General features: G+C 52.7%; 1 protein-coding gene across 1 annotated transcript in view; it reads left to right on the top strand.

Moving 5' to 3' along the window:
• Positions 1-26,909, top strand: part of LARP1 (La ribonucleoprotein domain family, member 1) — a 46,945-nt gene that overhangs the window by 13,797 nt on the left and 6,239 nt on the right. The window contains exons 2-19 of the mRNA XM_014947760.1: positions 2,160-2,186; positions 15,616-15,677; positions 17,252-17,317; positions 18,091-18,262; positions 18,840-18,971; positions 19,165-19,308; positions 19,978-20,140; positions 20,422-20,566; positions 20,785-20,959; positions 21,843-22,012; positions 22,318-22,677; positions 23,808-23,931; positions 24,530-24,735; positions 24,831-24,937; positions 25,312-25,463; positions 25,744-25,888; positions 26,110-26,219; positions 26,740-26,867. Of these exons, the coding sequence (XP_014803246.1) occupies positions 2,160-2,186; positions 15,616-15,677; positions 17,252-17,317; positions 18,091-18,262; positions 18,840-18,971; positions 19,165-19,308; positions 19,978-20,140; positions 20,422-20,566; positions 20,785-20,959; positions 21,843-22,012; positions 22,318-22,677; positions 23,808-23,931; positions 24,530-24,735; positions 24,831-24,937; positions 25,312-25,463; positions 25,744-25,888; positions 26,110-26,219; positions 26,740-26,867 (2,588 nt within the window). The remainder of the gene's footprint in view (positions 1-2,159; positions 2,187-15,615; positions 15,678-17,251; positions 17,318-18,090; positions 18,263-18,839; positions 18,972-19,164; positions 19,309-19,977; positions 20,141-20,421; positions 20,567-20,784; positions 20,960-21,842; positions 22,013-22,317; positions 22,678-23,807; positions 23,932-24,529; positions 24,736-24,830; positions 24,938-25,311; positions 25,464-25,743; positions 25,889-26,109; positions 26,220-26,739; positions 26,868-26,909) is intronic.

The raw sequence follows: 26,909 nt of genomic DNA, 5'->3' as shown, positions 1-26,909 counted from the left end.
CAAGTCCTGCAGACTGATTGCTCCATGCTCGTTCTTGGCCTGCAAGTGCTCTTTGTCTCTGTTTTTGAGAGCTTAGAGTCCAATCTGCGTTAATCGTAGGTGTGATGAGTTGGACAGGCTCAATCTCTCCCAGTCAAGAGGGCCGAGGACTGGAGGCAAGTGTCCTCCCTCAACAGGAGTTACACTGGCAAATGCTCAAGGTGAATATGAGCAATATCTGCCCCTGGCCATCATCCGTGATCCTTGCTTTCTGCTGATCTAAGCCACTGAGGAGTTCCCACTGCTTTTCTAGTAAATGTGGTGGCAAATCTGCTGTCGAGGAGTTGTGGTTTCTAGAAGGGGGTAGCCTGGACCTCTTGTGGATGGCTGGTTGTGCAGGTGGCTGGTCAGGGTGCGGCGTGCATTTGACAGGGAGTTGGTTGGATGGTCTAACAGGAGTGCACACTGGGGAACCGCACCTGGCAGGGGTATAGCAAGAGGAACAGTTATCAAGGCCTGTTGTTCTTGGCTGGCACAAAGGAATTCCTATTCTCAGCCATTCTATTATTATTAAAATTTCATTTTTTGGTAATAGCCATTACAGCCAGCTGATCCAAGCAGGTGAGATTCATTAACTGGTGCTTCTACTTTGTTCCTCTGAGGAGAAGCTGTCTGGGAGTTGCCCAAGTAGGGAAATGCAGAACTTGCTTCTTGTTTGGGACCTGTTAGATCAAGTACAGGGTGTTTCTACTCACTGTTGTAGGAGCCTGACCTTGTCAGCAACCATCACAGAAATACAGGATGTTTAGATGCACCTGGGTGATGTGCAGGTGGATCTGCAAAGGACCCAGCTTAGTGCTTGGAGGATTTTCTGGATATGCTGGTTTGTTTTTTTTTCCCTGAGATAATACCTTCAGTGTGGCCACAGACCATAACTGTGTAATGTCAGAGAGAACTTTGAGTATTTTTTTTTTCCTATTTTCCTCTGCCACTCATATGTGGGATGAAAGCATCCCTGCCTGAGGATGCCTTGAACACAGGGCACTCTCAAAGGTAGAGAAATAGGAGCTCTTCGTCAGAGGCATGTTTTTGCTCTTTCTACATTGGTTGAGCCCGGTCCAGAGAGCATTGCCCTTTCCAAGGGGTAGTCCTTGCTGCAACTTTTGTGACTTTTCAGCTGAATGTGTGTTTTGGGCAGCTGATAAGCAGGAGCCAGGGGCCTGCCCCTGTCCTAGGAGGACCTTGGCTTGCCTCCCTTCCCTCTCTTCCAAGTTCCTTGAAGAAAACAGTGTATCACGCTCTCAAAAGTGCTGTTTTCATAGTTTCTCAGGGAGCCTTTATCAACAGGATTTTCCACATGTGCTATCCTGTGTGCTCCTCAAAAGAACAAATTTTTCGTCTGATCCTTCCCAGCGAATGTCTTCCTCCAGCAATAAATAGGGTCCATCAGGAGAAGGGCCTGTACCTCTAACTGGAAAGAGCTTTTGGGGTGGGAAGGTCGAGTAATGTGTTTTGGGATCTGAAGCCCTCCAGCAGCTCTGCACAGTGGGCTGTGCTTGCTGGTAGAGCCACCTGAGATGGGAAGGGGAAAGCCAAGGTGTTCTCCCAGGGTTGTGCATGATATTCCATGGGACAGGCACCCGTTCGGGTGATGGGTGTGTGCTTCTTGCTGCCTGTTGTCTGGAGTAGGTGCTGTGTTGGAGCCAGGCACAGCTGTTGATGTCCCTTACAGCTATGAAAACCAAGAACCATTGGGAAAATGCTCATTTTGCTTTTTGCTTTGGCTGCCACCTGCGCTCCCCAGCTGGTCACCATGTTAGATGTTCTTTGTGCACATTTCTACTTGATAATATTGGCTGGCGGGAGTGTGGAGGTGACATCAAGTAGCTCATCTCACAAGCTTTTTATCCCTCACTGTTGTCTATTAGAAGCCAATGTAGAAGGTTATTTATGAGAGCAATACATTCAGGTAAACACAGACTCCTTCAAAATCTTTTTTGCAACAAGTGGTTGAATTGAGGTGGGTTCCAAGCTGGATTGATGTTTAACTTGGGATACTAAGAAAATACTTCCTCTGTTTAGCTAAAGCAAACAAATCAAGAGAGGAGGGACCTTTTAAATGTGATTCGCACTCCAGATGCAAGCAATGCTAATTTTTTCTTTTTTTTTTTCTTTTACAGATATATTTCCAACTGACGGCCAGTCTGGTATGTATTAATTAAAAAATTAAGTTCTTCAAACCTCCCTCTCCCATGCGTCCCCTGCACTTCTCTTTCTGAAGGGTCAGCACTAACCAGATTTAGAAGACTGGTACAAGAATATGCAACAGACAGATGTTAATTTCAAAAACAAAACAAACAAACAAAACTCCAAAACATCCAAAAACCCAAACCAAAAAACCTCCTCAAACAAACAAAAAACCCAAACAAACAAAAAACCCTTCTAATACTTGGCCATGCCTGCACCACAGTGACATGATTTATACTTTCACATAGTGATGACTACACCTACTGGAAGGTTACTTTTCTCCTGTACATTGTAGCACGGCAGATCTGGGTGTCCAGGGTGAAAGTTTCAGAACTTGTAGGACTTGGTGATCACACATAACTGAAAGCGTTGACGTGTCAACTTAGAACTGCTGCTGTTAGTCTGTATGTTAGTTGTATACAGCTTGGTGTGTCCATGGCCCTGAAGATGTATATTTAATTTGCAATACTTTGAAAACACGCAGACTTCCCCCTTGGTTTGTTTAGTCTGTGTTGCTGGTGAGTATCGCTGTTAATGACAACCGAGATGCACCGATGGCAACACAGTGTGTAAGACCCATGAAGACTTCCTGGCCCCAGTGGTGCTTGCGGCCTTACCAGGAGGGACCCTGCAGAAATAAATTGGGGTCCTAGGGACGGAGGGGAGGCTACTCTGGGTGTAGGTCCCAAATCAGTAAGAGGATGTAGTTTTCAAAAGCGGGTATTGATTATCTCAATTCTTGCCTCTCCCAAACTGCCAGGAGCTCTTCATCCAGGTTGATGTTGTTGAAGTACCAAGACTGAAGGAAAGGTTTGTGTTTTACCCAGTGATACCAAGGCCAGTCAGTAAGATCATGATTGATGTTGTTGAAGTACCAAGACTGAAGGAAAGGTTTGTGTTTTACCCATTGATACCAAGGCCAGTCAGTAAGATCATAGAGTCATAGAATAGTTTATCTTTAAGGTCCCTTCTAACCTAATCTAGTTGCAACCCCCTACCCTGTGGTTGGAAGGGACCTTAAAGATAATCTAGTTGCAACCCCATACCCTGTGCAGGGGCACCTCTCACTAGACCAGGTTGCTCAAAGCGCCCCATCCAGCCTCAACTTGAATATTCCCAAGGACAGGGCATCCACAGCTTCTCTGGGGCAAGATCCTGTTGTCTCAGAGCTGTAGTACCTTGTGAAGATGTCCTGTAGCAAAGGCACTGGGAATGGGGGTCAGTGCCTGGCTTGGCCTTGTGTGACCTCAGACACATCACTACATTGACCTCCTGCTGGCATCTTGGCCTTTGCGTGGGATCGCATTTCCCTGGTTCACGTGGTAGTGTGAGGATAAATCGCTGGTGATCGTGGAGGCATTGTGTGATCAGCGTTTGGAAGTCTGGAAATCAGCTCCATTGTCTTAAAGCTGTTTTCAGTAAAAATAACTCGCTGGTTTTGAGCGCTGTGGTGTAACATTGGAGACAGTGTAATTTGACTTCATGAACTGAACAGAGGGCTGGAAGTCACACATATGTGTGTGTTTCCAGAGCTCCGGCCAGCTAATGAGGCCGTGGTATATAACTAGATCCACTGGAGCGTTGCAGAAGATGCCTCTATACCCAACACATTTGTAAGCCTTCCATGATTTTCTTGTTTTCAGGACATGTGAGAGAGTGAAATATTAAGGCTGAAGGAGCAAAGGCGTATTCCCATGTGTTGAGTTTGTAAGAGGCTTTTCTCCACCCTGCTGAAGATCTGCCTTCATTGGGTGTTGGGTTTTGTCTGTCTGTGGTGCAGACTTGGAGATGTCCTTTGGTTGGCACAACTCCATCCTCTGCTCTCCAGCTGGTTGGGGACCTTCACAGCTGCCTCCAGGGTGGGGCAGGAGTGTGTGTCCGCAGCAGATAGCGTTTCAGTAAGTGCACGTTACATGTCACTAGTGTTGCAGAAAACAGCACCTACAGAGCTTGGGCTTACAATTGTATGTTTGTAAGGAGATAAGTGAAAGCGTCAACAAGATTCCTCTTAATGGTGGCTACGCTGGATGCTTTCTCATGCCTTTTTCCAGAAAAGCATTAAAGCTGGTGCCATGCTTTTTCTTGCCATGCACTAAGCTTATCTGGAAGCTCTAATATCTCAAAACAGAGTGAAGTGTGAAGGCAGGAGGCAAAGGCAGGGTAGCCCTGCTGGCTACTAGCCTCAGAGTTGGTGCACGCTTCTGAGGCTGCTGGGTTTGACTCCCTCGCCTCCCTTCCCTGGCTGAGGTTGTTCAATGTGTTAATTTGCTCGAGTCTGTTACTGCAAATCACCAGGACTCCTGTGTCTGTGTCAGCCTATTTTTTAAGGTTAGTCTTGTAAGGCCAGGTGGGTCCATATGGCTGGTTTCCCCTCTTGATGAGAAGCCTGTTGTTCTTCCACCCCAGGAAGCAGTTAGCAGTGACAGAGGATGCTGAGTTGCCATAACAGAGTTGGGACTTGCATGGGTGGGGAGCCTGAGCCAAAAAATCAGCCATTTTGTAGGCACAGTAGCTGTAGCGTGCCCCAAAGCATGTTCCTGCTTGTTGCTGTGTAGATGCTGGAGGCGTTCTGCCCTCAGCCTGGTGTCACGTGCAAGCGCTATGGAGGTGGAAGGGCAGCAGTGTTTGCGTCCCAGTTACCTAACAGCATTTGGAAATAAAGCTGCTCCCCGAGAGGTGACTGTCTTTCCTTCTGTCTAGCACAACAGTTCCTCAGTCCTCTCCTCTCCTACATCCAGCGATTAGGATTCTGCAGCTGTAGGGTGCTTTTCAGAAGAAGCCACTTCAAACCTTGTGATCTGGAGCTCAGGTGGAAAGCCGAGAGACTTCATCCCTGAGAGAGGTGGGGCTGGGCTTCGTGGTGTGGTGGCAGAGCAGAGGGATGGACTCTCCATTCCCCTGAAGGAAGGGGAAGGCTTGTGAGGGCACATCTTCACCTGGATCTCTCTGGACGTGTTGGCCGTGAGCACCTAACCCCTCTGTGAGGCTGCCCATGGTGTCCACCCCCCAGGTCTTACTGCCATATGGGGTGGTGAAGCTTGCTGCTTGCTATTTAAGGAAATATTTCTATTTGCTTTAAGAGATCTCCTGTGAGCTTCATCTGCTGTTCCTGTGCCCTCCTGCTATCCTACACTGCCAGCCCTCCTCCTCTCAGTGATGGAGGATCCCAGCCATTCTAGTCTCACCTCTTAAGGCGCTGCCTCTGGGTGATTTAATTGCTTTTCTCTGGGCATCTGTAACACCACTTGAAATGCAGAGAGTGGGCTGCAGGGTGCAGTTGTGGATGTGCTGGTGTTAAACACAGCAGCAAGTGATGCTCTGCCTTCGTCTTGCTACTTCTGATGACTTTATTTAATGTTCTGCTGCACCCTGAACTGGTCATTTTGGAGAATTGTCAGCAGTGGCTGAGATCTTTCTTGAGTTGTAAATGCCACTTTGAATTAAATGTTGTGAAGTTTTCCATAAAGAGATGGGGGTGATGCTCCCACTGCAAGAAAGTGGTTTTTAATCCTTTATAAAGAAAAGGAGGGGAGATAGATCTTGAAATGAGGAGAGAAAATGCTGTGTTGTGTTCTTGTAGCTGGGGGTTCCTGACTCCTTTGGAAAGGCTTAATTTGATTAGGGTGTTTTTACTCTTTTATGCTGTGTATTGAGGCAGGGGAGGCAGCCACCTGTAGCACTGGAATTACCTGAATTGGAGAGAATGGTTTATGCAGCGGGATCCACCTTGCACCCAAGAAAGAAGTTGGCAGCATTTATTATATCAAAGTTATTTAGAAAAATCTTGTATTTCGCTGGATCTGGCTTAGGGTGGGGGGCATAAATGAGGATGTGGTGTCTTGTGCTTGGAGAGTGTGCCCTGAAATCAGCCTGACTGAGGTACAGTAATCCTTAAGTAGCAAAAAAGGAGCCTTCCTGCCTGCTCTCAAAGACTGCATGGATATTTGGCTGCCTTGTTGTCACAGTTTTAAGTCTCTGGATTCACCAACAGGAGGGAAGCCCCCATACCTGTGCTTAGTTTAACCCAGGTGGTTACAGGACCTCTAAATTCCTGGGAATATTTGCTGCACCTGATCCTGCCGCTGAATCACTATTGCTTTCCCCTGTCCCAGGAGATATGGGGATGGATTTCTGCTTGGTGGTGGCTTTGTCTTCCTCGACCGCACAACCTGAGCTGCTGCTCTGTCTCGTTATGTTAAACTCTGTTGGGGAGGCAGGTTTGCAGCTGACCTGGTGCTGGCTTCAAGGCTGAGATCTAGTTGGGGACACAGTTGTCTTGCAGAGATCGCTCTGCAAAAATAGCCAAAGCCAGATATGGGAACCACAGCAGGGAAGAACGAAGAATGATGTTATTTAAATTATATCATGGTCTTCTTTCTAGAAACCTTGTCTCTGGCACTCTTCCTTGGGATGATTGGTTTTCCAGAGGCATGTTTTGCAGAGTTTGCCCCTTTGCCTTGCATGATCCCTCGCCGGGCTGTGCTGGTGCGGATGGTGGAAGCCTCACAGTCCTCTCCTAGACAGTGTGAACGCCTGGAGCTGGAGGGTCGCACGGCAGGCACTTGGCTCTCAATTCCTGTCTCTTCGTTGTTAAATATTTACAGTGAGATGTACCAGATGCTTCCCAGGAAGGGTTTTGTCAGCTTCCAAGTCCCCAGATGCAGCTGGAGAAGAGGCTGACAGCCATTAAAGGGATCGCATCAGTGTGATGCCCTGGGCTCGGCAGCGACGCGGTGACCTCTTCTTGCTGCTGCTATAGGCACTGCTGGTTGTGCTGTCTCATCGGCCGCAGCGGGATGCGGGTGGAGAGCACCCCTCTGCTGATGACAAGAGATTAATGATGTCTAGTCCTCAGGCTTTCCTTTTTTTTTCCTCCCCTTTGAAGCTCTTCCACTGCGTTGGGAGGGGGAGCGGGTGATGCTCTCGGCTTTTGTTGCCACACACCTTTTTTCAGGGACCTTCTGTCTGTGCTGGCAGCACGCTTGTGTGACCACTGCACAGCTCCCTCTCTGTTCTCAGCATGGCCGTGTCTGTCTTTGTCCACCTGTGGAGAGAGGGGTGGGCTGATCCAGGCGAGGCACATCCTGTCACCAGCTTTGACCATTGCCAGCCCTGGGTGAGCAGAGGACAGCAGCTGGAGCATTGCTGCTGAATGCCACCCCTGCACTGGTCACACTGGTCACGTTCCCAATGTGCCTCCCGTTTTTAAGATAAGGTCCAGGACCTTGGGCTGGGCCCTGTTTGTTGCTCTTGGTGCTTATCAGCTTTTGCCTCTAACAAGGTGACCTGCTGCACAGCGCCAAGGATGGGGAGGGAAGGTCCCCCCCAGCCCGGGCTGCTTACTGGTCTGTCCCCCCCACACTCTGGGACAGCCTCTCCATGGACATCCACACTGGGCTCGCTCCTGGGCTGGATGTCCCCTCTCGGTGTAACACCTCCTGGCTGCATGAGGGACTTCCCAGGTACTGTGGAGGTAAGATCTCTGGAGGTGGCAGGTCAGCTCCTCTAAGGGGGGGGCCAGGGAGGGGCAGGCTCGCTAGGTCATCGTTTTTCCAACTAAATATAGTTGCCCATGCTTTCATAAGGCCGGGATTTTTGCATCACGTGACTGTCTTATCCCTCCCGGCCGGCAGTCGGTCAGAGTAGGGGATCGTGTGTCTGAATGGGTAATAATTAACTGTTAACTAGCTTTTCATTAGAGCCTGGCAGAACAGGCAGAGTGGTGCAGCAGAAGTAAGCAGGAGCGGAGGAAACTGCTCCCGGTCCCTCCTGGAGGGTGGACACCCCCCTTTAATTTGCAAATCAGTTGCCCCCAAAGGTGAGTGGGTTGGCTTTATTATTTTTTTTGCTGTGTTTTATAAGGAGTTGCGAGTCCTGCCATGCCTTGTGTGTCTGTCCTTGCTCTCCTGTAGTTCCTGCTCATGTCAGCCATCCCTTTCCCCCACCAGTGGTTGGTTGTTGTTTTTTTTTGTAGGTCATGAACTATCAGCTGGTCTCTGAGCTGGCTTGGAGGAGAGCCTGACCCTCTGGCTCCTCCACAATTTGGCCTGCCTGCATGTCCCCTGGCCCCTCAGCCTTGCCTTGGGTGCCCTCCTCTCCCTGCACCGAGGTGTCCTTGCTGTGCCTCCATGTCCCGAGCACCAGCTGGAGCAGTTTGTGCCTTTTCTCAGGGGCCCCAGCCTGCCCGTGGTGGACTGACACGGTGTTTGCCTGGGATTGCTGCTGGCTTTTCCAGCCTCTCCCTGAACCGTTTAATCTGATGGATAGTATTTGCGTGTGTCCTTGGAGGCTCTTCTCTCTTCTGTGATGGCAGAAGAATTGCTGCTTAAATGCGCTGACAGCCAGAGACTTGTCTGCACCAGACAGGCTGGGTCAGGCACTGGTGCTGGAGGACCCTTTCCCGCAGGGGCTGCCTCCCAGTGCGATGTTTCCTGGGGTGTGGGAGCCACCAGCTTTCCCAGCAGAGACCCCTTAGTTTACGGCTTGTTTTTTCTTAGAAAACTAGGGAGGGGGGTTTCCTGTGCTGCTGTCTTTTGCTTGAGCCTGGCATCTTCAGGGATCGGTGCATGAGTGTGGATCGTGTGTCAGAAGTTTCCTAGAAGTCATCTTCAGGGAAGAGCATTGCTTGAAAAGGTGGTGGAAAGATGTCACTTGCCCTTGAGAGAGAGAGAGTTCACTTGCTACCTTTAATAGTATCCGTCTGTGCCAGAAAGAATCTGTGGTGCTCTCACTCTTGCAGTTAACATTAGAAATGCCTGTTGGTATTTCTTAACCCACTCCTTCCAGAGTGTAGCTTGGCCACCAGTTGAAGGGTTTGTGTCTTGGACAAGGAGGCTACAGGAGGAGGGTTGTACATCTTTGTAAGTGCAGACCCTTCCTGCTCCTCATCTGCCCTGGAAATAAAAGTCAGACCCTGCAGATAACATGTGTCTGTAGAGCTTGTAACAGTTATGTGCATTTAAAGAGCTATAGTGTTTGTCAGCTCCCTGTGACCAGGGCTGTTAGATCAGGTGCCCCTGCTTGCTCGGAAGGTCTCTGTGCTGCCCGCAGGGTGCTGTCAGCAGAGAGACAGGCTCTGCAAGTGTCTTGAGCTGCTTTACCTCCCTCCCCCTGCTCCGGGACTGTCTTAGGAGTATCAGCCGAGGGAACTGAGAGCTGGGAATGCAACTCGGGTGCCAGCACTGCCAGCCTGTGACGGCGCTGCCCCTCACCCTGTATCGATCCTGCCTGTACCCCTGGCCTCTCCCTCTGCTTCCCTGGGGCAAACTCTGGAGCTCATGGAGCCTGCCTGGGACACCCAGGTGGGAGTGTTCTCCTGCTCTCTGCGGAGCTGTCAGATGCCCTTTTTGAAGTTATTTTTAGCGAGTGATCTTTGCAGCAGTTGCAGAGCTTACATTGCAGAGAAGTGTAGGCAGCTCCCTGCTTCCTTTGCTATTACAGTAGGGCTTGTAAGGTGGAGCTGCCTGCTTGAGGAGCTGCAGAAAATTGCTTGGAAGGCTTGGAGCCATGGTGCCTGCAGCTTGTCTCTTGCTCCTGCTGAGCAGGCTTCCCACATGCTTTACAAGCCAGAATCCCGCTCAGCCATGCAGCTTAAGGTCTTCTGCCTGGTCCTGGCCTTGCCCATCCTACAGCAGTTTTTCTTGGACCCGTAAGAAACTTCTGATATTGCAGAGGTGTTGCAAATATTCCTCTTCCCTTTGTAGACAAGGCCAGGTGCTGCGCTGCCAGTTGGGAGCCACAAGACTGTGTGCTGCAAGTGATGGGATGGTTCTCCACAGTCCTCAGGGGCAGGTGGGAGCCCCTGTTGTGGTGACACAGGCTCCTTTATGCTGGAAGATACCCCTGTGATAGTGCCTCATTTAAAGCTGTTAGAGAACTCCATCCCAGTGCTCCCTTGACTTCTTCCTCTGTGCATGCACTTCTGGCTACAGCCCTGATTTGGTGGGAGGTAGAGCTGTGGAATGTTGCATACCTGGAGGAGGTGCAGTCTGCACGCCCAGTTTGCCCTGATCCTTGCTGGTTTTCTGTAGCTTATGATGTCTTCAGCAAAATATGAACATGCCATGCAGTCAGTGCTATAAATCCCGGGCTTTCCTGCACGAACCTATGGGGGCAAGCATTTCTCATCTCAGTCAGGCATTATCTCTGACAACGTGGCTGAGGCCAGTGCTGGGAGTAGCTCCCAAGGCAGGCAGAGGTGGAAGGTGCTGCTGGGTCTCTAGGGGTGGGTATCTGCACCTCTCTGCACAGAGGGGTGCTACCAAATCGCTCCCTGAGGAGACCAAGATCCCCTCTGCTGAGCATTCCTGTCTGCCCATGCTTCCAAGCTCCATTACAGTAAGGATGTATTGTCCACCACTGCTGTTTTGCTGGTGGAGAAATGGGTGCCCAGAGACGGGATGGTGTTGGTGGGCGCAAAGCTTACCAGCTATGTCCTCTGGTGGCTCAGTCAGGCTCAAACTCCCAAGTTGTGGAGTTTGAATGCGTAGGCAGTGATGGGTGCTACAGGAGAGCCTCCAAATCAGTGTCCTGCCCCTGCTGCTGTGTGGATCCGGCCACCCTGGGAGAGAGCTTGCTTGAGATGTAGAAGGTAAAAGGCAGAGTTGGTGTCCTGAGTTTCCCACATCGGCACACTTTCTGTTGACTCCCTAGGTCTCCTTTGGGACCAGCAAGGGGATTCTTGCAGCCATGGTGGGGGGTCCTGGCAGGCTTGGCTCTGGCTGGCTGCCTGCATGGCCCTTCTTATGGGAATTGCCTTGCAGGTCAGTGCTGTTCCACCACATCTGTCTTGTGCTTCGTGTCCCAGGAGGGACTCTCTTGCCCTCCTCTAAAGACTCTGAAGGAACTAACTACCTCTAGGGGAAACCACTAATCTCTGGGCTGATTTTTTGGTGCCTAGACAATGAGTGTGTATGTACAAATAGTGTGAGCAACTACTAGTCCTCTTAGGTGTAGTGTAAGCTGTCTAATGGCTTCTATCTTTACTCAGAAGTTGTCATACCTGGGTGTCCTTTGGTTTCTCAGGAGGTTAATGCCATACCTTTTCCTGGCCTAGTCATTTTGGCTGGGGCACTATTCCCCTTCTCGCTTGCAACCTGCCCAGCCCCTTGGCCTGCTCGGGGCTCGCAGCTCACTCTTGTCCAAGCTGCACTTGCTCTTCCTCACCTGGAGACCTTGAAGAAGCATTGCTGGCGGGACTGTCCCCTAGCACTGGGTGTGGGATGTGGTCCTCACGTGCGCTAGTGTCATCCCACAGAGTCTGGGGGGGAGGGAGAATCATTTGGAGACTGTTGAGTGATGAAATGGATCCCGTTGGACCACTGGGCGCATGGCCAGCTGTCCTGCATGGTACCCTCAGGCTTCTACCAGGACTCTGGGGAAACTGGGGATACAAGTTCAGCTCTTCCAGCCCCAGCAGGACCTGCGACATGGAGCGTGAGCCCCTGTCTCAGCCTCTCCAGCACAAAGTCCAGACTCTTGGCTTCAAAACTGCCTTCATCAGCAGTTTCTCCAGGGTGCCAGGCTGTGGGCTGAAGTGGCTCGGGGACAGGCCGGCTCCCTTCTGTTGACTTGGCTGCCGGGGAAGGAGAGCTGTGCTGTGTCAGGGACAGAGTGTGCGCTGGAGCCGAGGACTCTGCATTCTGCTGGGAGCACGGGCTGCTCTCCGGGGCTGTCCCACCTGGTGCTGGGATGCTCTGAGCCCTTGTCCGCATTCCATATGAGTGGTGCACCAGGAGCAGGCACTACAGCTTTCTTGCTGGAGGTGCAGGTATTTCTCTGCTCAACCCTGCAAATTTATTCCACATCTTCTGCCTTCTCTAAAAATCCATTAAAAGCTGCATTGCATGTAAGGAAAAAGCAGGGAACCAGGCCATTGGGCATTGGGTTTGATTTGCCTGGGTACAGTAGTAAAGTGTCTCCTAGGCTGAGCATGGTTGTCCTATAGCACACACGTAGCTGTGGGGCTACTGTTGGCCCTGGCTGTCCAGTCCCTGTGCGATGGCTCTTCTCCTTCCAAGTGTGAGGTGTTGGCTCACCTGGACACCCCTGTGAGCTTCCCACCTCGAGGTCTGCTGTGCCACTGCCAGCCATGGGCTGGAAGGAAAGCACAAGGTCTCTACACCCTTCTTGGTGCTCGGGTGTGTTGAGGAGTGAGCATCAAAAGCCAATGAATGATTTGGTTGTGCCTTGGCCATGGGAAGGGTTTGCAATACCAGCATCAGGTCTCCCACCTGTGCTTTGTCCCCTCGTTTGTTAAGAAATAGCCTACTCTTTGGTGGAGTAATCCCAAGGGCAAATCTGGTTCTGGCTGCAGGCAGCAGATGAAAACTCAAGACCTGCTTTTCTGTCCCTGGCTGTGCCAGCATCTTCTCTGTGGCTGCAGGCAAAGCCTCTCCTGCCTTCCCTGCCCACTGCCCCCTAGCCAGTCTTGCACCCCTAAACCCCTGGTTTAGCTGTTTTGTCTGTCCCCTCGCGTGGAGGGTCCCTGTTTTTGGGGGGGAAGCTTCAGGTGGAGACAGTGCAACTGAAGATTATTTACAGCCACCAAATAAATGCAGAAAATGATCTTTGTGAAATGCTGAGAGGTCTGGGACATCTGTCAGCAGCTTTTAAGGGCTCAGCTATCAACTGGGGCAGTATTTAGTATCCCTCACTAGCACTGCTTGTCCAGAGCTCCTGTGTGTGTTTAAGCAATACCCACTTGCTGCTTCTTTCCCAGGTTGATGCAGTGGGGTTTGGCAAGGGGACCTTTTCAGCTGACCACCAGAAGATGTGTTGCTGTCCTTGTAGGAAGGTTTTCTTCTGAAGTCTAAGCACCTGGGGTGGCTTAAATGTGTTTTGGGTGGGTTAGGCTTGCTTTTTTTGAAACTAGAGTCTGCTAGAGTGCCTGCAAGGGAACATGAGCAGTTTGGGGTTTGACGTCCAGAAGCTTGACTGCAGAATCACTGATGGACCTTTGGGTTAGGGCTGGTATACCCCAGAGCTTCTGATTGCCTGGTGTGTACAGCTTCTGATTGCCATGACTCTTGGCTTGGTGGATGGTGTGTCTGTCTGTCCTCTGGCATAGTCACACCCCCTCGGTCTCCTGCCTTGGTCTGAGCAGTCTCAACCATGACTTGCAGATCCATCCACGCCTGCAGCCCCCGCCTGCTGGCCTGGCTGCACTCCCTGGAGCAGCCTCCCTGCCAGGCTGCAGCTTTGCTTTGTGTTTTGTCTTCCGCGGGGCTCTCTGCAAATGCTAATTAGTCTTCTCAGCACCTCAGCTAGATAAGGGATCCCTGTTTCTATCTTGCAGATAAGGAAACCAGCAGAACTTGTTTCAAACAATCTCCTCCCTCCCCCGAGAAGATGATGGAGTCTGTGGCACCCACCCTTGCAGCCTGTGCCTCTGCATCCTCTTTCACTAGAGGTTGTGAGGGGGTTTCTCTTTGACTGGACCCCAAAAAAGCACAAGAACCTCTATGGCCACGAGGCTCCTAAGCTGAAGCAGCTGGAGAAAAGGGCTGGATGCCATTACTGCAAACCCTGGGGCTGCGTGTGGTGCGAGCAGGCGCCCGGGTGAGATGCTAGCAGTGAGAGAGGGAGCCCTGTTCTCCCCCAGCCAGAAATTGGTGCCTAATCAGGCTGCAGAGCAAGTTCAGTTATTTTTTTCCACGATGCCAGGCATGTCAGCGCTGTTGGAGCAGGCAGGGGTGCTCTGTACCTGTGGAAAACCAGGCTGGCTGCGGGTTTGTGCAGTAGCACTTGGTGCCTTTTGATGCTATATTTAGTTGGTGACATATGTGGGCGTTGAGTGGAGGATTTTAGGGGCTGTTTTGAAAGCGCTTGCTCTTCCTACGCTAGCAGGGAAGTTTAAAAGCCTTGTGGCAAGCTTTGTGCCATGGAACCGGGATTCTCAATGAGGTGCACGTGGAATAAATGGGGGACATGTGGGACTGTTGCTGCTCATGGCATGAGGCAGACAGAGGTGGGCTGGGGAAGTCCTGGGGGAAAAAGAGAGGATTTGGGGACCTAACTGAGAGGTTGGACTCTCCTGGGGGTGAAATCCCCACGCAGGAGCCTTAGGGAAGGGAACCGGGGAAGGAGAGTGCACGTGGCTCCGTCCTGCCATGCCTGACTCTGCCTTATTGACACTTCAAAGCCTCCAGCTCTGAGCAAGGCTGGGCTGGCAGGATGAATCACAGGTTTCGAGGCTCTGAATGGGACCGGTTTTGATCATCTAGGCAAAGTTGTCCTACCTTACGCAGGAGATCAAAGCCAGCTTTGAGTGGAGCTGGGTAGGCTCTTCAAGGTGTTTCCTGGGGCGTCCCTGGATAGCCTCTACCATTCCTTGGGGCTCTGCTCTTCACCTCCCTCCCACCCTTGCCCCCTACCCCAGTCTGGGGTGCTTTTCTTTTAAACGAAGCCAGTAGAGTCAGTAGAAATGCTCACTCCTGGGTGCGTGGCACCTGGCACGGACTGTCCCTTGAGGCAGGGGCTGGTGGGCTCTCCTCTCCCTGCAGAGGTGACCCTCATATGTGGCCCTCTCAGGGCTGGTTTGTGTTAGGTGGCAGTGTGCTGCTCTGTTGGACTCTGCATGCCCTGCGTTATCCCACTCCTGATCCAGAGACCTTGCCGCCAAACTCGGGAGGGAGAAAACAAGTCGAATTTCTTTTTCTGCTTGTAAGGAGGTGGTGTGTGAGCAGGAGCCATGGTGGGGCTGAGATCTTGACTTGCTGCAGGTCTTGTGGTGAGGTCCATGGTGGCGTGAACCCAAACAGTTGCGCTCTGACGTGTTAAAACACCCCAGAGGCACCCAAGTACCTAAATACCTTTGGCTGTAGCAGGATTTATATGCTTCCCAGGTCTGGCTCCTCCTCTCCGTACATTCCCTCTCGTGAACTTGCTGCCCTGTGCTGGGATGCACTGGAGATCAAAACAGGAGGCGAGCAGCACTGGTGTGCTGCAGACTCCTGCATCCCTCCTCTGCTCCCTGGGGAGGGCTGGCTGCACTGGCGCGGTGATGGGCCTTGCCTGTTCAAGGGCATGTTTGTTTTGCTGTGCATAACGGCAGATCAAGTTCTGTGTGGCGTTTTAGGGAGCGAGCTGAACTCCTCGCCACCCCTCCTCCCCGGCTGGCAAGGCCAACTGGGGAGGGCTGAGCTAAGTCAGGGAGTGCCTTCCTGTGGCTGGATGGGGTTAAAGGTCCTTTTCTTGGCCGCACGGACTGATCGGGAGTTCTCTGATCTTGATGGGGCCCCTCTGAGACCCAGGGCAGAAGTTGGTTCTGTTTTCTGTTCACTTTTCCTCTTAGCCCTACTTTGCCGAAGCTGGCTTGCTTCCCTCCAGAGCTAACACTTCTGCAGCCCTCAGCTGTGTTTTAACAGTTTTGTTCTCCTCTTCTTGCAGAACATACAACTCCTGCGAAGGTGGTGAGGGCTGCCAACCCAAGACAGCGGAAAGGAAGCAAGGTAAGGCTGTGCTGGCCACCCCCCTGGCTGGCCTTCAGCTTCTGGTGCAGTTTTGAGCTCTACATGAGCGTCTTGGGGGTCTGGTGAGCAGACTGCTTGTGGAGGGGTTGATGTTCTGGCCTAGTCTTGCATGCTGCCTGGACTTGGTCTTCTGGCCAGCTAGGCCCGGGGAGACCTTCTCACTTCCCCTCTTGCAGGGAAGCACTTGAAGTGCAGTCCTGGATGTGGAAAGCCTCTACCCCCCATCCCAAGGACACCCCAAGTCCCTTGTGGACTTAGCCAGCACCCTGCTTTGCAGTGCAGACAGGCAATGATATGAGAGTGATGTGTCCACAGGTCTTTCTTTCCTGTGCAATCTGTTCTTTACTGGCACGCAGAGAGTCAGGGTAATTGCTTTCAAACAAAGCAACTTGTTTGGAGGAACCAGGGCAATCTGTTCCAAGGGATCAACATATGATGGAGGGACAGTTGCTTCTAAGGATGTTGCATACAGCTGGGGCACAGACATGGGCTGTTGGTGTTGGCTCCCAGCAGGCATTGAAGGCACATCTGAAACTTGATATGACTTTCCTTATCTGTTCCATCTTGGGGAGAGGAGGGCCCTGGGGATGGAAGGTGCTCCTGTCTGTGAAATGGGCATGGCCCTGCACTGGAAGTGGCTTTCCCAGGAGACCTGCCTCCTGGGGAGAGGAGCATAGCACCTGGATGTAGAGGTGGGATCTCCTGAGGGACTTAGTGACTCCAAATTAATTTAGAAATAATAACCCCACAAGGGCAAACCCCACAAGAGTTTATCTGTGCCCAGATAAATTCAGTGCCCAGTTATGATTCATTGTGTATCTGGGCAGCTGTTTGGGTCCTTCCCGCTCTGTCCTGCAGGTCTTCTCTGAAACGTGGAAGAGGTAAAAATGATGGTAGTGGCTACTTACCAGTTACTTACTCAGCAGAGAGCTGACTGGTGGTCCCCCATGTGGCCATGGGCTCTTGGGAACGAGGGAGATCCCATCACCATCAGATACCTGCCTGAATTTTCCTACCAGTCCTACTACATGGTCCCTTTGCTTTGTTGTTGCCAGCAGTTGGCTGCAGTTGTGCCCTGAAGTGAAGCTGTTTTGGGCTGTAACCTGCCACTAGGTGGAGGCAGCTTCTTTAACGGGATGTGGTTGCCTCAGATGCATTTAGGATGCTGAGAGCTCTGTGCTTTCCCTGTCCAAGGGATGGTGCCTGTGAGGAGTGAGTTGCCCTGGGCAACTTAGTGCCAAATGCTACTGCTGGGGCAGAATGTTTGGTGGGAGCTGGGAGACTGAGAGCTCACAGAGCTGATGGCAGCCTCATTACAATCCCTGGTAGTCATAAACTTGTCTGCAGTTATATGGGATTAATTTGGGGACCCTGCTTGGGTGGGGAGAGGGGCTGTGTGTATGCAGTTTGAGTGTCACCCCCAGAACTCCTGGGGACAGCCATCTGCAGGACAGCAGTGGGTGGTGGCTGTGACAGTGCGGCTTCTGGTTGCTGATGCAGGGAACAGCATCTGCTGCTTGTGCACTAATGAGACCTTTCTCTTTGGATACAAGGTTGGTGACTTCGGTGATGCCACAAATTGGCCAACACCTGGAGAAATAGCCCACAAGAGCGTGCAGGTGAGAATACGGAATCGCTCCGGGGAGCAGGATAAGGCTCTCCCAAACCTCCCTGTCCCTTTGGCAGCCCTGGCTGAGCCAGGCCATTTGGGGTGCTGAGTGTCAGCATGGAGGCAGCCAGGAATAGTGTGCAGGGGATTTCCTTTTAGGGCTGCCCTGTGTGTTTGGACTCCCTCCCTCAGTGCTATTCTGGGAACCTGGAGCCCAGTTTAAACCCCCAGGCTGGGTGAAGCAGGTAGGGCAGCTCCTGGACCTGCCTCACCTCAGGGCTGCTCAGTGCAAGAAGGGGCCTGGGCGAAAGCCAGGATTTCCACAGGAGAAACTGAAAACACATGTAAGAAAGGGCTGATGTACCCCAGGGGCATGGCTTTCCTCTCCTGCTATGGATGTGGGTGGTGTTAAAACCTTTCTATTTCTGGATGCTGCTCTGCCAGCTCCTGGCTGTCTGTCAGGGCACGAGGGTCACTCACCCTTTTGCCATTGGGGCAGTCTGATTCCTTGTAGGACACCCCCATCCAGGAGCACCAGGGCTCCTTGGCAGTCCCTCTCGGTGACTTCTGTGCCTGGGGCTTGTGTCTGAGCTTGAGTACTTCCCAGCATCTGTAGAGCCACTTGCCCTGCTCAGACATAAGCCCTTCCCGAGGAACAGGACAGCTCTGGGAGGCACAGAGCAGGGATGCCCCCAGCCTAGTGTGAGGTCCTGCTCCTGCTGGGACAGCTGGGGTCTTTGTTTCTCCCACCTCTCACATCTTCCTGCACTGGTGTGTCTCCAGCAGCCGCACAAAGCACCGGCCCTTCGGAAACTGCCTGTCAAGAAAGACATGAAAGAGCAGGAGAAAGGGGATGGGAGCGACGGCAAAGAGAGCCTGAAAACCAAATCGGATGAGTCTGGGGAAGAGAAGAATGGTGACGATGACAACCAGAAGTCAGCCCAGAAGAAGAAAGGTAAGGCAGGACCTGGAAAGGACAGAACCCCCCAGGCTCAGCCTGTCTCCCCTTCTGTGACCCACCCTGGAAGTGTCTACTGCTTTCCTGGCGGTCTTGTTGTGGGACGTGGTCCCAGTGCAGGGACAGCCGTGGTTAAAAGGTGTTTACAGGCTTCAAAGTGTCATTTTGGTGGGAACATGTGGAATAGGGCCCAAGTAGGGGCGTCTGTGTGTCTGTCTGGGGAGTGTGGTAGTAGTGCACTCTGTGGTGGCACAGAAAAGCCCCTGACTGGGTTACATCAGCCATGGTTGACACGTGGGCTCGGTCTGGCCTGACCCTCGCCAGGCAGAAATGGGCAGAGGAAGGACAAGTGCTGTGAAACAGAGGCGTTTTGTGTCATGTTCCTCCATCCCCAAGAACCCCAGTCGGAGCCTTTTGGCCTCCAGTGTGGCCCAGAGGGATGTTTGAGGCCTGGGTCAAAGCCCCCCTGCTTTCTCTCCTCCGTGTGTGGGAGCTGTGTGGCAAGAAGGGGCTGCGGGGGAGGAAGCAGAGGCTCTCTGAACCTGTGTCACACCCAAACCCTGTCCTTTTGCAGGCAACAAACACAAGTGGGTCCCTTTGCAGATAGACATGAAGTCAGAGGTGCCTAGGGACAAAACGGCCTCTCGGAACAACCGGCAAAATGAGCAGCACAGGCACCCCTCCAACAACCGCAACGAGCTGAAAGGTGGGGGCTCGGGCTGGGGACACGCTCTCCATGCCCTGGCTGTGGAGCAGAGCAAGTCTTGATGCCCAGGCACGGCACGGGGCAGTGGGCTTGCTTTCTGCCTTCAAACAGCTCTGGGTGCAGCGGGCTTGCTCCAGGGAGGTGCTTTCATCATGTAACATTCCTCCTGCCTCTCTTTCCCCATCTCCTGCAGGTTGGCACCCGGACAACAAGCATGAACGCAGCTGGCAGGACCATGATGAAACCTCCAGCGTGAAGAGCGAGGGAGGAGCTGTGCGTGGGGCCTTCCGGGGCCGAGGTCGGGGCCGCGGCAGGGGCCGTGGCCGTGGCAGAGGAGGTAATCACTCTATATCTGGCCTTGTGATAGCAGGGAGAGACCAGGGCACGTGCCAAAGTGTGCAGTGCTTGGGGGGGGTGTGAGACCTGGGGCTCCAAAGCGGGTTGGAGAGGGCAGAGTGCTGTAGGGACACAGGAAAATACTGTGGCAGGTCATCCCAGCTAAGTTGAGCTGCTTTTAATAAAAGCAAATTATTCTTACTAATATTTTAATAAAGGCAAATGTCTTTAAGCTACTCCGCCCAAGCTCTTCCACCTGTTTTCTGCCCCTTGCAGTACCCCTGTGTGCAGGAGTTAATAACTGTGTAGGCTTCATCTCATGCTGAGAGCCAAGCAGGAGTCTTGGCTTGGATGGGGCAGAGCAATGCACTGATATTTGGCAGGGCAGTGTCTGTGCACAGCTCAGTGTAGGGGCTTTGTCTGTCACCTGGGCTGTCTGGTTGCTCCTGGCCTCTTTGACTTGGTGTGTTGGGGTTTCACTGGAATCCCTTTTACAGCAAAAGCAGGAGGATGAGGGATGTGGGTCAGTGATGCTTCATCGTGGGCTGCCGTGGGGGCCCCAGGAACACTGCAGAGGGAGCTACTGGTGCAGGAGTCCAGCCCTGTCAGGCAGCACAGCTGGTCTAGCAGATCTGAGGGGCTCTGTTGACCCTTACTGGTTGTCCTACAGGACACTTCGACTACCAGTATGGGTACCGGAAATTTGAGGGCTCGGATGGCTCCCGCACCCAGAAGTACGCTAGCAACATCACCTACTACTTTGACAACATCAGCAGCGCCGAGCTCTACAGTGTGGACCAGGAACTGCTCAAGGACTACATCAAGCGGCAGATGTAAGCACCAACTCTTCTCTGAACGGTGGTTGTTGGTGGGATGTTCACAGATGCCCTCCCTGGAGACAGCACAGCTAATCCTCTGGGTAGGGTTAGAGCAGAGATGTGTTGACTCTGTGCCACACAGCTTAACAGCACCAGTTTGCCCCATGTCTGGGCTCCCCAGGCTGTCTCTTTTCAGCCTTGCAGTAGTAGAAGGGTGGTGGTGGGGAATTACTCTTTTGGGGTACCCAGATGACATTGGCTTGGAGCTGCCTCTCACCCATGTGTTGTCCATACAGAGAATATTACTTCAGCGTGGACAACCTGGAGCGAGACTTCTTCCTGCGTCGCAAGATGGACTCAGATGGCTTCCTTCCCATCACCCTGATCGCCAGCTTCCACCGGGTGCAGGCACTGACCACTGACATCAACCTCATCATCAAGGTGAGGGCAATAAAAAATGAACTTTCTTTCTTGTTCTGCTTCTTGCCACCCCAGTGTGAGGCCTGTTTTCTAGATGGGCTATGGGTGACATGCAAGTGGAGCTTTCCCATGTCTTTGACTTGCTCCCTCCTCCTCTTGGTCCTCCTAGGAAGGAAGGGTTGGGGCTGAGTCACTCAACGTGCAGGGCTCTGAGTTAACTGGGTGTCGTTTGGTTCCAGGCTCTGAAGGACAGCAAGGTGGTGGAAATCGTGGATGAGAAGATCAGGAGAAAAGAGCAGCCAGAAAAATGGGCTCTGCCTGGCCCTCCTATGGCAGACTACACACAAACAGACTTCTCACAGTTCATCAACTGCCCTGAGTTTGTGCCTCGGCAAAGCTTCCAGAAAGAGACAGGTGAGCACTGGGGAAATGTGGAGGGAGGTGTGGGATGTGGTGTTGGTACTGAGACCCAGAGAGTCAGGAGTGTTCTCCAGGGCAGGGCTCTGCCATTTCTTTCTGCTTGGTGATGGGAGCTGGTAAGGGCTCTGTGCTCAGACCCCTTGAATGCTGCCGCCTCCATACATAGGGAAAAACGTGGAAAAGACTAATTCTGTAGCTTTTCCTCCATGGGAGATTTGGGTAGGGTCAGTCCTGCTGAAAGTCTCTTGGCTGTGCCTGGAAATACTTTGCTACTGCTGGGCAGAGCAGAGAACACTTCTGAACCCAACTTTTTCTTAATCACTGAGGAGATATTGGGCACAAATAAGGCAGCAGGTATGGAGCTTTCAACTGAGTGCTGGGGAAGGGTCTGCTGTCCTTCATGAACTGCCCCCTGCTCCTGTCACCCCGTTCCATGGGGGCTGGCAGGAGCCCAGGCTGGTCCCAAGAGGTGCTGTTGTAATAGTTAGTGCTTCTTGGTGCTGTCGTAAGAGTTAGTTTTGGCAGGAGGAGATCAGTTTCCACTGGCTGCACACTGTCTTGGGAAGTTTTCCCTGGGAGCAACAGAGCACTTGTTTTAGGACTTTGTGTGTTTGGGAATCTGTCACCTGCAGAGCTCTGCGGCCATGTCTGGCATCGCAGCCTTAACTGGGAACTTTTTATTTCCTCACCCCAGAGTCCCCAACACTTGTGGGGAACGTGCTGGTAAGCTTTGGCCACTGGATGCTAGTTAGTCCCACAAGCTGTGCCATGCTGCTAAAATAACTCCCATCTTCAGTTGAGTGGTTTAAGGACACAGTCCCCCTCCGCCGGCTCCCTCCCTCTCTCTAAAGCACCTTGTGGCTCTTGTTGGCTCTAGAGTCTGCTCCTGGCTCCCCACGTGCTGCCAGCCCGGTCCCCACCAAAACGGAGGAGGTCAGTAACCTCAAGACGATGCCCAAGGGCCTGTCTGCAAGTCTGCCAGACCTGGATTCAGAGACGTGGATTGAAGTGAAGAAGAGACCTCGGCCATCCCCAGCCAGGCCCAAGGTAGGTGGTGACATAGGAGCTGTTGGGCTGGGGGTCTCCTGGTTTTCTGGGTGACTTGAATTCTAGGTAGGCAGGCTGCAGATCAAATAAGGTCTGTTGGTCATGGGAGTGATGTCCTAGTCTCTTCTGGCCCCATCTGATACCCTTTGGAGCTGCTTCTTAGTGGTGTAAATGTGGTATTCTCCCCAAATGGGGAGCTTCTGGCTGCGGTAAGGAAACACAGGGCAATAGTTGGGTCTTCACGCAGTAGGTTTGTGCTGCTGTGTGATTTTTACCCTGTGTCACCTTTGCCTCCCTACCTGTAGAAACCAGAGGAGTCAAAGACACCGCAGCAGCAGAAGCAGAAGGACCAAGATGAACCTGAGGAGCTAGACTTCCTCTTTGATGAGGAGATGGAGCAGATGGACGGCCGCAAGAACACCTTCACTGACTGGTCAGATGAAGATTCAGATTACGAGATCGACGATCGGGACGTGAACAAGATCCTCATCGTGACACAGACGCCTCCTTACCTGCGCCGGCACCCTGGTGGGGACCGGACTGGCAACCACACATCCAGGGCTAAAATGAGCTCAGAGCTGGCCAAGGTGATCAACGATGGGCTGTACTACTACGAGCAGGACCTGTGGACAGAGCAGTTTGAGCCAGAGTATTCGCAGATCAAGGTGAGAGAAGCTGATCCAAGGAAGGGGCTTTTCACAGGGAGCTTCATGAGCAGCAGGCTGGCCACCCTGTTGGTGTGGGATAGAAAAGGTGGTACAGTGGGTTAAAGCCCACTCGTGGGGTAATTTCCTGGCTTCCAGTGACATGCTTTGCTGTGTCGGGGATAACCACATCTCTGTAACGTGGCATAAGGCTACAGTGCTAGTAATGAGGTGACCTGGAACATGAGATCCATTTGCTCCACTGTCTGCCAGGGTCTTGGCTGGCAGGACTACATCTATGGAGGGAACCAGGTGTCTCTGCACTGTCTGTAGTGCCCAGCACTCCATGCCCCAGTCCCTTGGAGGCTGTTTTTATTAGGAATGGGTTCATTGATGGCTGCGCTGCACTTGGCCTGGGTATTCTTCTCCATTTTGCTGCCAGTTTGCACAGACATGGGATTTTTATAGAAGGCCCATCTGCTGCTTTGAAACATTTGAGTCCCAACATGGTGACTCTCACGGTCGGGGACTTGCCTAGGCTCATTCAGTGACTGAAGCTATTTTGGCTGTGAGGTGGGATGGCCTGTTGGAGCTACCAGCTGGGCTTATTATCTGATACCTGGCATGTTACTGAAGCAGTGCTGCTCTTTGAGGTGGCAGAAGCTGAGGACGTGTGGGGAGAGCAGGTGACAGAGGGACAGGACGTGCTGGGCCCTTCAGATGCATGGGAGCATTGTGCTCCACTGCTGGTGTGGTGGTGAGGAGGCTCTGTGGGTGCAAGAACATGTCAGGGACAGTGGGGTCCTGGCCAAGCTTACCTTGAACCTTACTGGACCAGCACTGATGCTGATGGGTGAAAGCCTGAAAGAAGCAAGCAATGGTTAGTGGAGGTGCCATGTAAGGTCCCTTAAAGCTTGGGAGCAGCAAGTGGCTCAGATCTGGCCTGTGCAGGGCCCCTTTTTTCTGCTTCCTTCACCTCCCCTTCCTACCTCTGCACAGCCCCTTGCCCTGCTGGGCACTGAGTCCTCGTGGCTGCACTTGGTGCCCAGCATTGTGGCTGCTGGATGAGCAGAGCAGTGGTTACAATTAGTTGATGGGATGAGGGCAGAAGAGGGCAATTGGTAGCTTCGTTGTCTTCCTCTTCATTGCAGCAAGAAGTGGAGAACTTCAAGAAGGTGAACATGATCAGCAGAGAGCAGTTTGACACCCTGACGCCAGAGCCCCCTGTGGATCCAAACCAGGAAGTCCCTCCTGGTCCCCCCAGGTTCCAGCAAGGTAAGAGAACAGGGGGCATGAGTGGGTGGGACTGAATTTGTCCCTTCCTTCTAGTGAGAGGTCCTTGGAGGTTGGGTGGCAGCTGGGAAGAAGGAATTGGGGCCACAAGTGGGTAGGATTATCTTTCCCAGAGCTTTGCTCTTCTCCCAGCTGAATGCTTTGGGGCTGCAGAAGAGGAGGCCCAAAAGCAGGGGTGTCCCAGCAGAGTGAGGAAACTTTGAACTTCGATGTAGCTCCCTGGATGTGACTTCTTTGGGACCCTCTGACTACCTGGAAGGCAGCTGCTGCTTGGTCCTTGCTTGCTTGTTGATGGCACCTGGTGCCCTGTCTTTCTTCTGGGGATGGGGGATTTGTTGCTCTTGTTAGCCACTGGGAAGCAGATACCTTGTAGGTTCCCTGGAAGCTCAGTCCTTGGACCTGCTGCTAGGCTGGCAACATGCTGGATTTGAAGCTGCTTGTCTCTGAGGGCTGGGATGTGTATCCTTGTGTTCCTGCCCCTGCTGCTTCCCACCTGCCAGATGGGTGTCCCTTGGCTATAATGATGCTTTTGTGCTCAGAGCTCAGCTTGACCCTGAGTTGGGGGGTTTTCTCTCTGCAGTACCTACAGATGCTTTGGCCAACAAGTTGTTTGGAGTCCCTGAGCCTTCAACCATTGCCCGGTCCTTGCCTACAACTGTACCAGAATCACCCAACTACCGCAACGCCAGGACCCCCCGGACCCCTCGCACGCCCCAGCTGAAGGACCCGACGCAGACGCCCCGGTTCTACCCAGTGGTGAAAGAGGGCAGGACGATAGATGCCAAGGTGGGACCGGGGCTGGGGAGTGGGGTGGGAGCTGGATTTCCCAGCTGGACGCTGGGGAGGAAGGGGACACATCCCTGATGCACCATGTCTTGCAGACTCCACGGAAAAGGAAGACAAGGCACAGTTCGAACCCTCCGATGGAGTGCCACGTGGGCTGGGTGATGGACTCTCGGGAGCACAGACCTCGAACTGCCTCCATCAGGTACTGGAAGCGGGCATGTGTGGTCATGGAGGAGCCAGAAATGGGAAAGGAACATCTGGTGGGAAGGAAGGGGAAAGGCAATGTCTGGTCTTGCAGGGGAGGTCTCCCATTAGGTGGCTGCAGAAAGTGCTGGGATCCAACTTGTCCCCCCTGCAAGGAGCTGAGGGAAGTCTGAAGTCTTAGAATAATGAGATGAGACTCAGTTGGGAACATTGGTTCCCTTCCCATAGGATACCCTGTAGCTGAGGTCCAAAACCCAGAGTAGACAGTCAGTGGGACCAACAGACAAGCGCTGCAGGGTGGAGTGTGACCCTACTCTGCTGTCAGACGGGTGATGCCAAGGAAGGGGGTTGATGGGACTCTCTTGTGCTCAGCTCCAGCCCCTCAGAGGGGACCCCGGCCGTCGGGAGCTACGGCTGCACCCCGCAGTCCCTGCCCAAGTTCCAGCATCCTTCACACGAGCTGCTCAAGGAGAACGGCTTCACGCAACATGTCTACCACAAGTACCGTCGGCGCTGCCTTAACGGTAAGGAGGGGGCACGGGGCAGGTGTCTGCGCTCTGCTGCATCGATGGGCAGGGTATGGCAGCAGAGCACACACATGGAGATAAGCAGGGACCTACAGGACACCTTGCTGGTAGCTGATGTTTCCTCACAGTCTGTGGTGAGCATGAGCTCAGGGTGTCCAGCACTGAGGCTGGATGTAGCCACGCTGGCACAGGGCCCTCCTATACACAAGCCCCCGTGTCCAGAGCTGGCTCAGTGAGAGAGGGTCTTCCTAGTGATCATCCCCTTTTCCCAAAACAGAGCGGAAACGACTGGGCATTGGTCAGTCCCAGGAGATGAACACGCTCTTCCGGTTTTGGTCCTTCTTCCTCCGAGATCACTTCAACAAGAAAATGTACGAGGAGTTCAAGCAACTGGCTGTGGAGGATGGGAAGGAGGGATACAGGTAGGAGAGGAGGGGCAGAATGGCCTTTCCTGGGAGGGGAGGGAGGGAGGGAAGAAGGGTTGGCCCTTTTGCAGCATCTGTGCCTTTTGCAAACGTAGGACTGGGGCCACCCTCGGTCACCTCCTGCTGTTGGTACACAGCAGGGTTCTTGTCCCAAGAGCCTCTCTGCCCGGGTGTTGTATGTACTGGTGTGTGAGCACCACGTGCTGCTCTGTCCCCAGGTACGGTCTGGAGTGCCTTTTCAGATACTACAGCTACGGGCTGGAGAAGAAATTCCGGCCAGACATATTTAAGGACTTCCAAGAAGAGACCATCAAGGATTATGAAGCTGGTAGGTATCTCCTTTGGCCTCCCCTGGGGTTGTGCAGCCAGGTAGCCCAGCTGCACAGCTGCTCCTGGGGCTTTTCTCATGATTTTGGGGGAGCCACATAATGCTGTGCATTAACATGTGCATCGGGGACTGGCTGGATGTCCTGTTGCTCGCTTCACGGGAGAAGATTGAGTGGATGCTCCCTGGCCTGAAGGGGGATGGAGGAGGGCAATGGGAAGCTGTAGCTCTCCCAAAACATTTCCCTAGAAGCACTGATTCCTCTAAGATTTTTCAAGGCCCTGTGATCCCTCAGCCTTGTCACCACCAGGTCAGCTGAGCCTGGGGACATCCCCTGTCAAGAGGGCTGCCCAATAGTGATTTAGGCTGCTTCCCTTCAGGTTCTCCCTTACCTTGGTTGTGCCCACCAGTGGGACAGGAGGGTCTGTGGGGTGAGCAGTGGGGAAGCCAGGAGGGAATAGTTCTGACATGTGGTTTGACTTTTTGTCCTGCTGACATCTGGTTTGGTTTTATCCCTCTCCAGGACAGCTCTACGGGCTGGAAAAGTTCTGGGCCTTCTTAAAATATTCCAAAGCCAAAAATCTGGACATTAACAGCAAACTGCAAGAATACCTCAGCAAGTTCAAGCGCCTCGAGGACTTCCGAGTGGATGTGAGTAGATGCAGTGCCTGCACCATGCTGACGGCCCCTGCA

Source organism: Calidris pugnax, unplaced genomic scaffold, assembly GCF_001431845.1.
Source record: "Calidris pugnax isolate Ruff unplaced genomic scaffold, ASM143184v1 scaffold27, whole genome shotgun sequence".
Taxonomy (NCBI): domain Eukaryota; kingdom Metazoa; phylum Chordata; class Aves; order Charadriiformes; family Scolopacidae; genus Calidris; species Calidris pugnax.
Note: the sequence above shows the minus strand (reverse complement) of the source record. Positions and strands in the feature narration are given on the sequence as shown.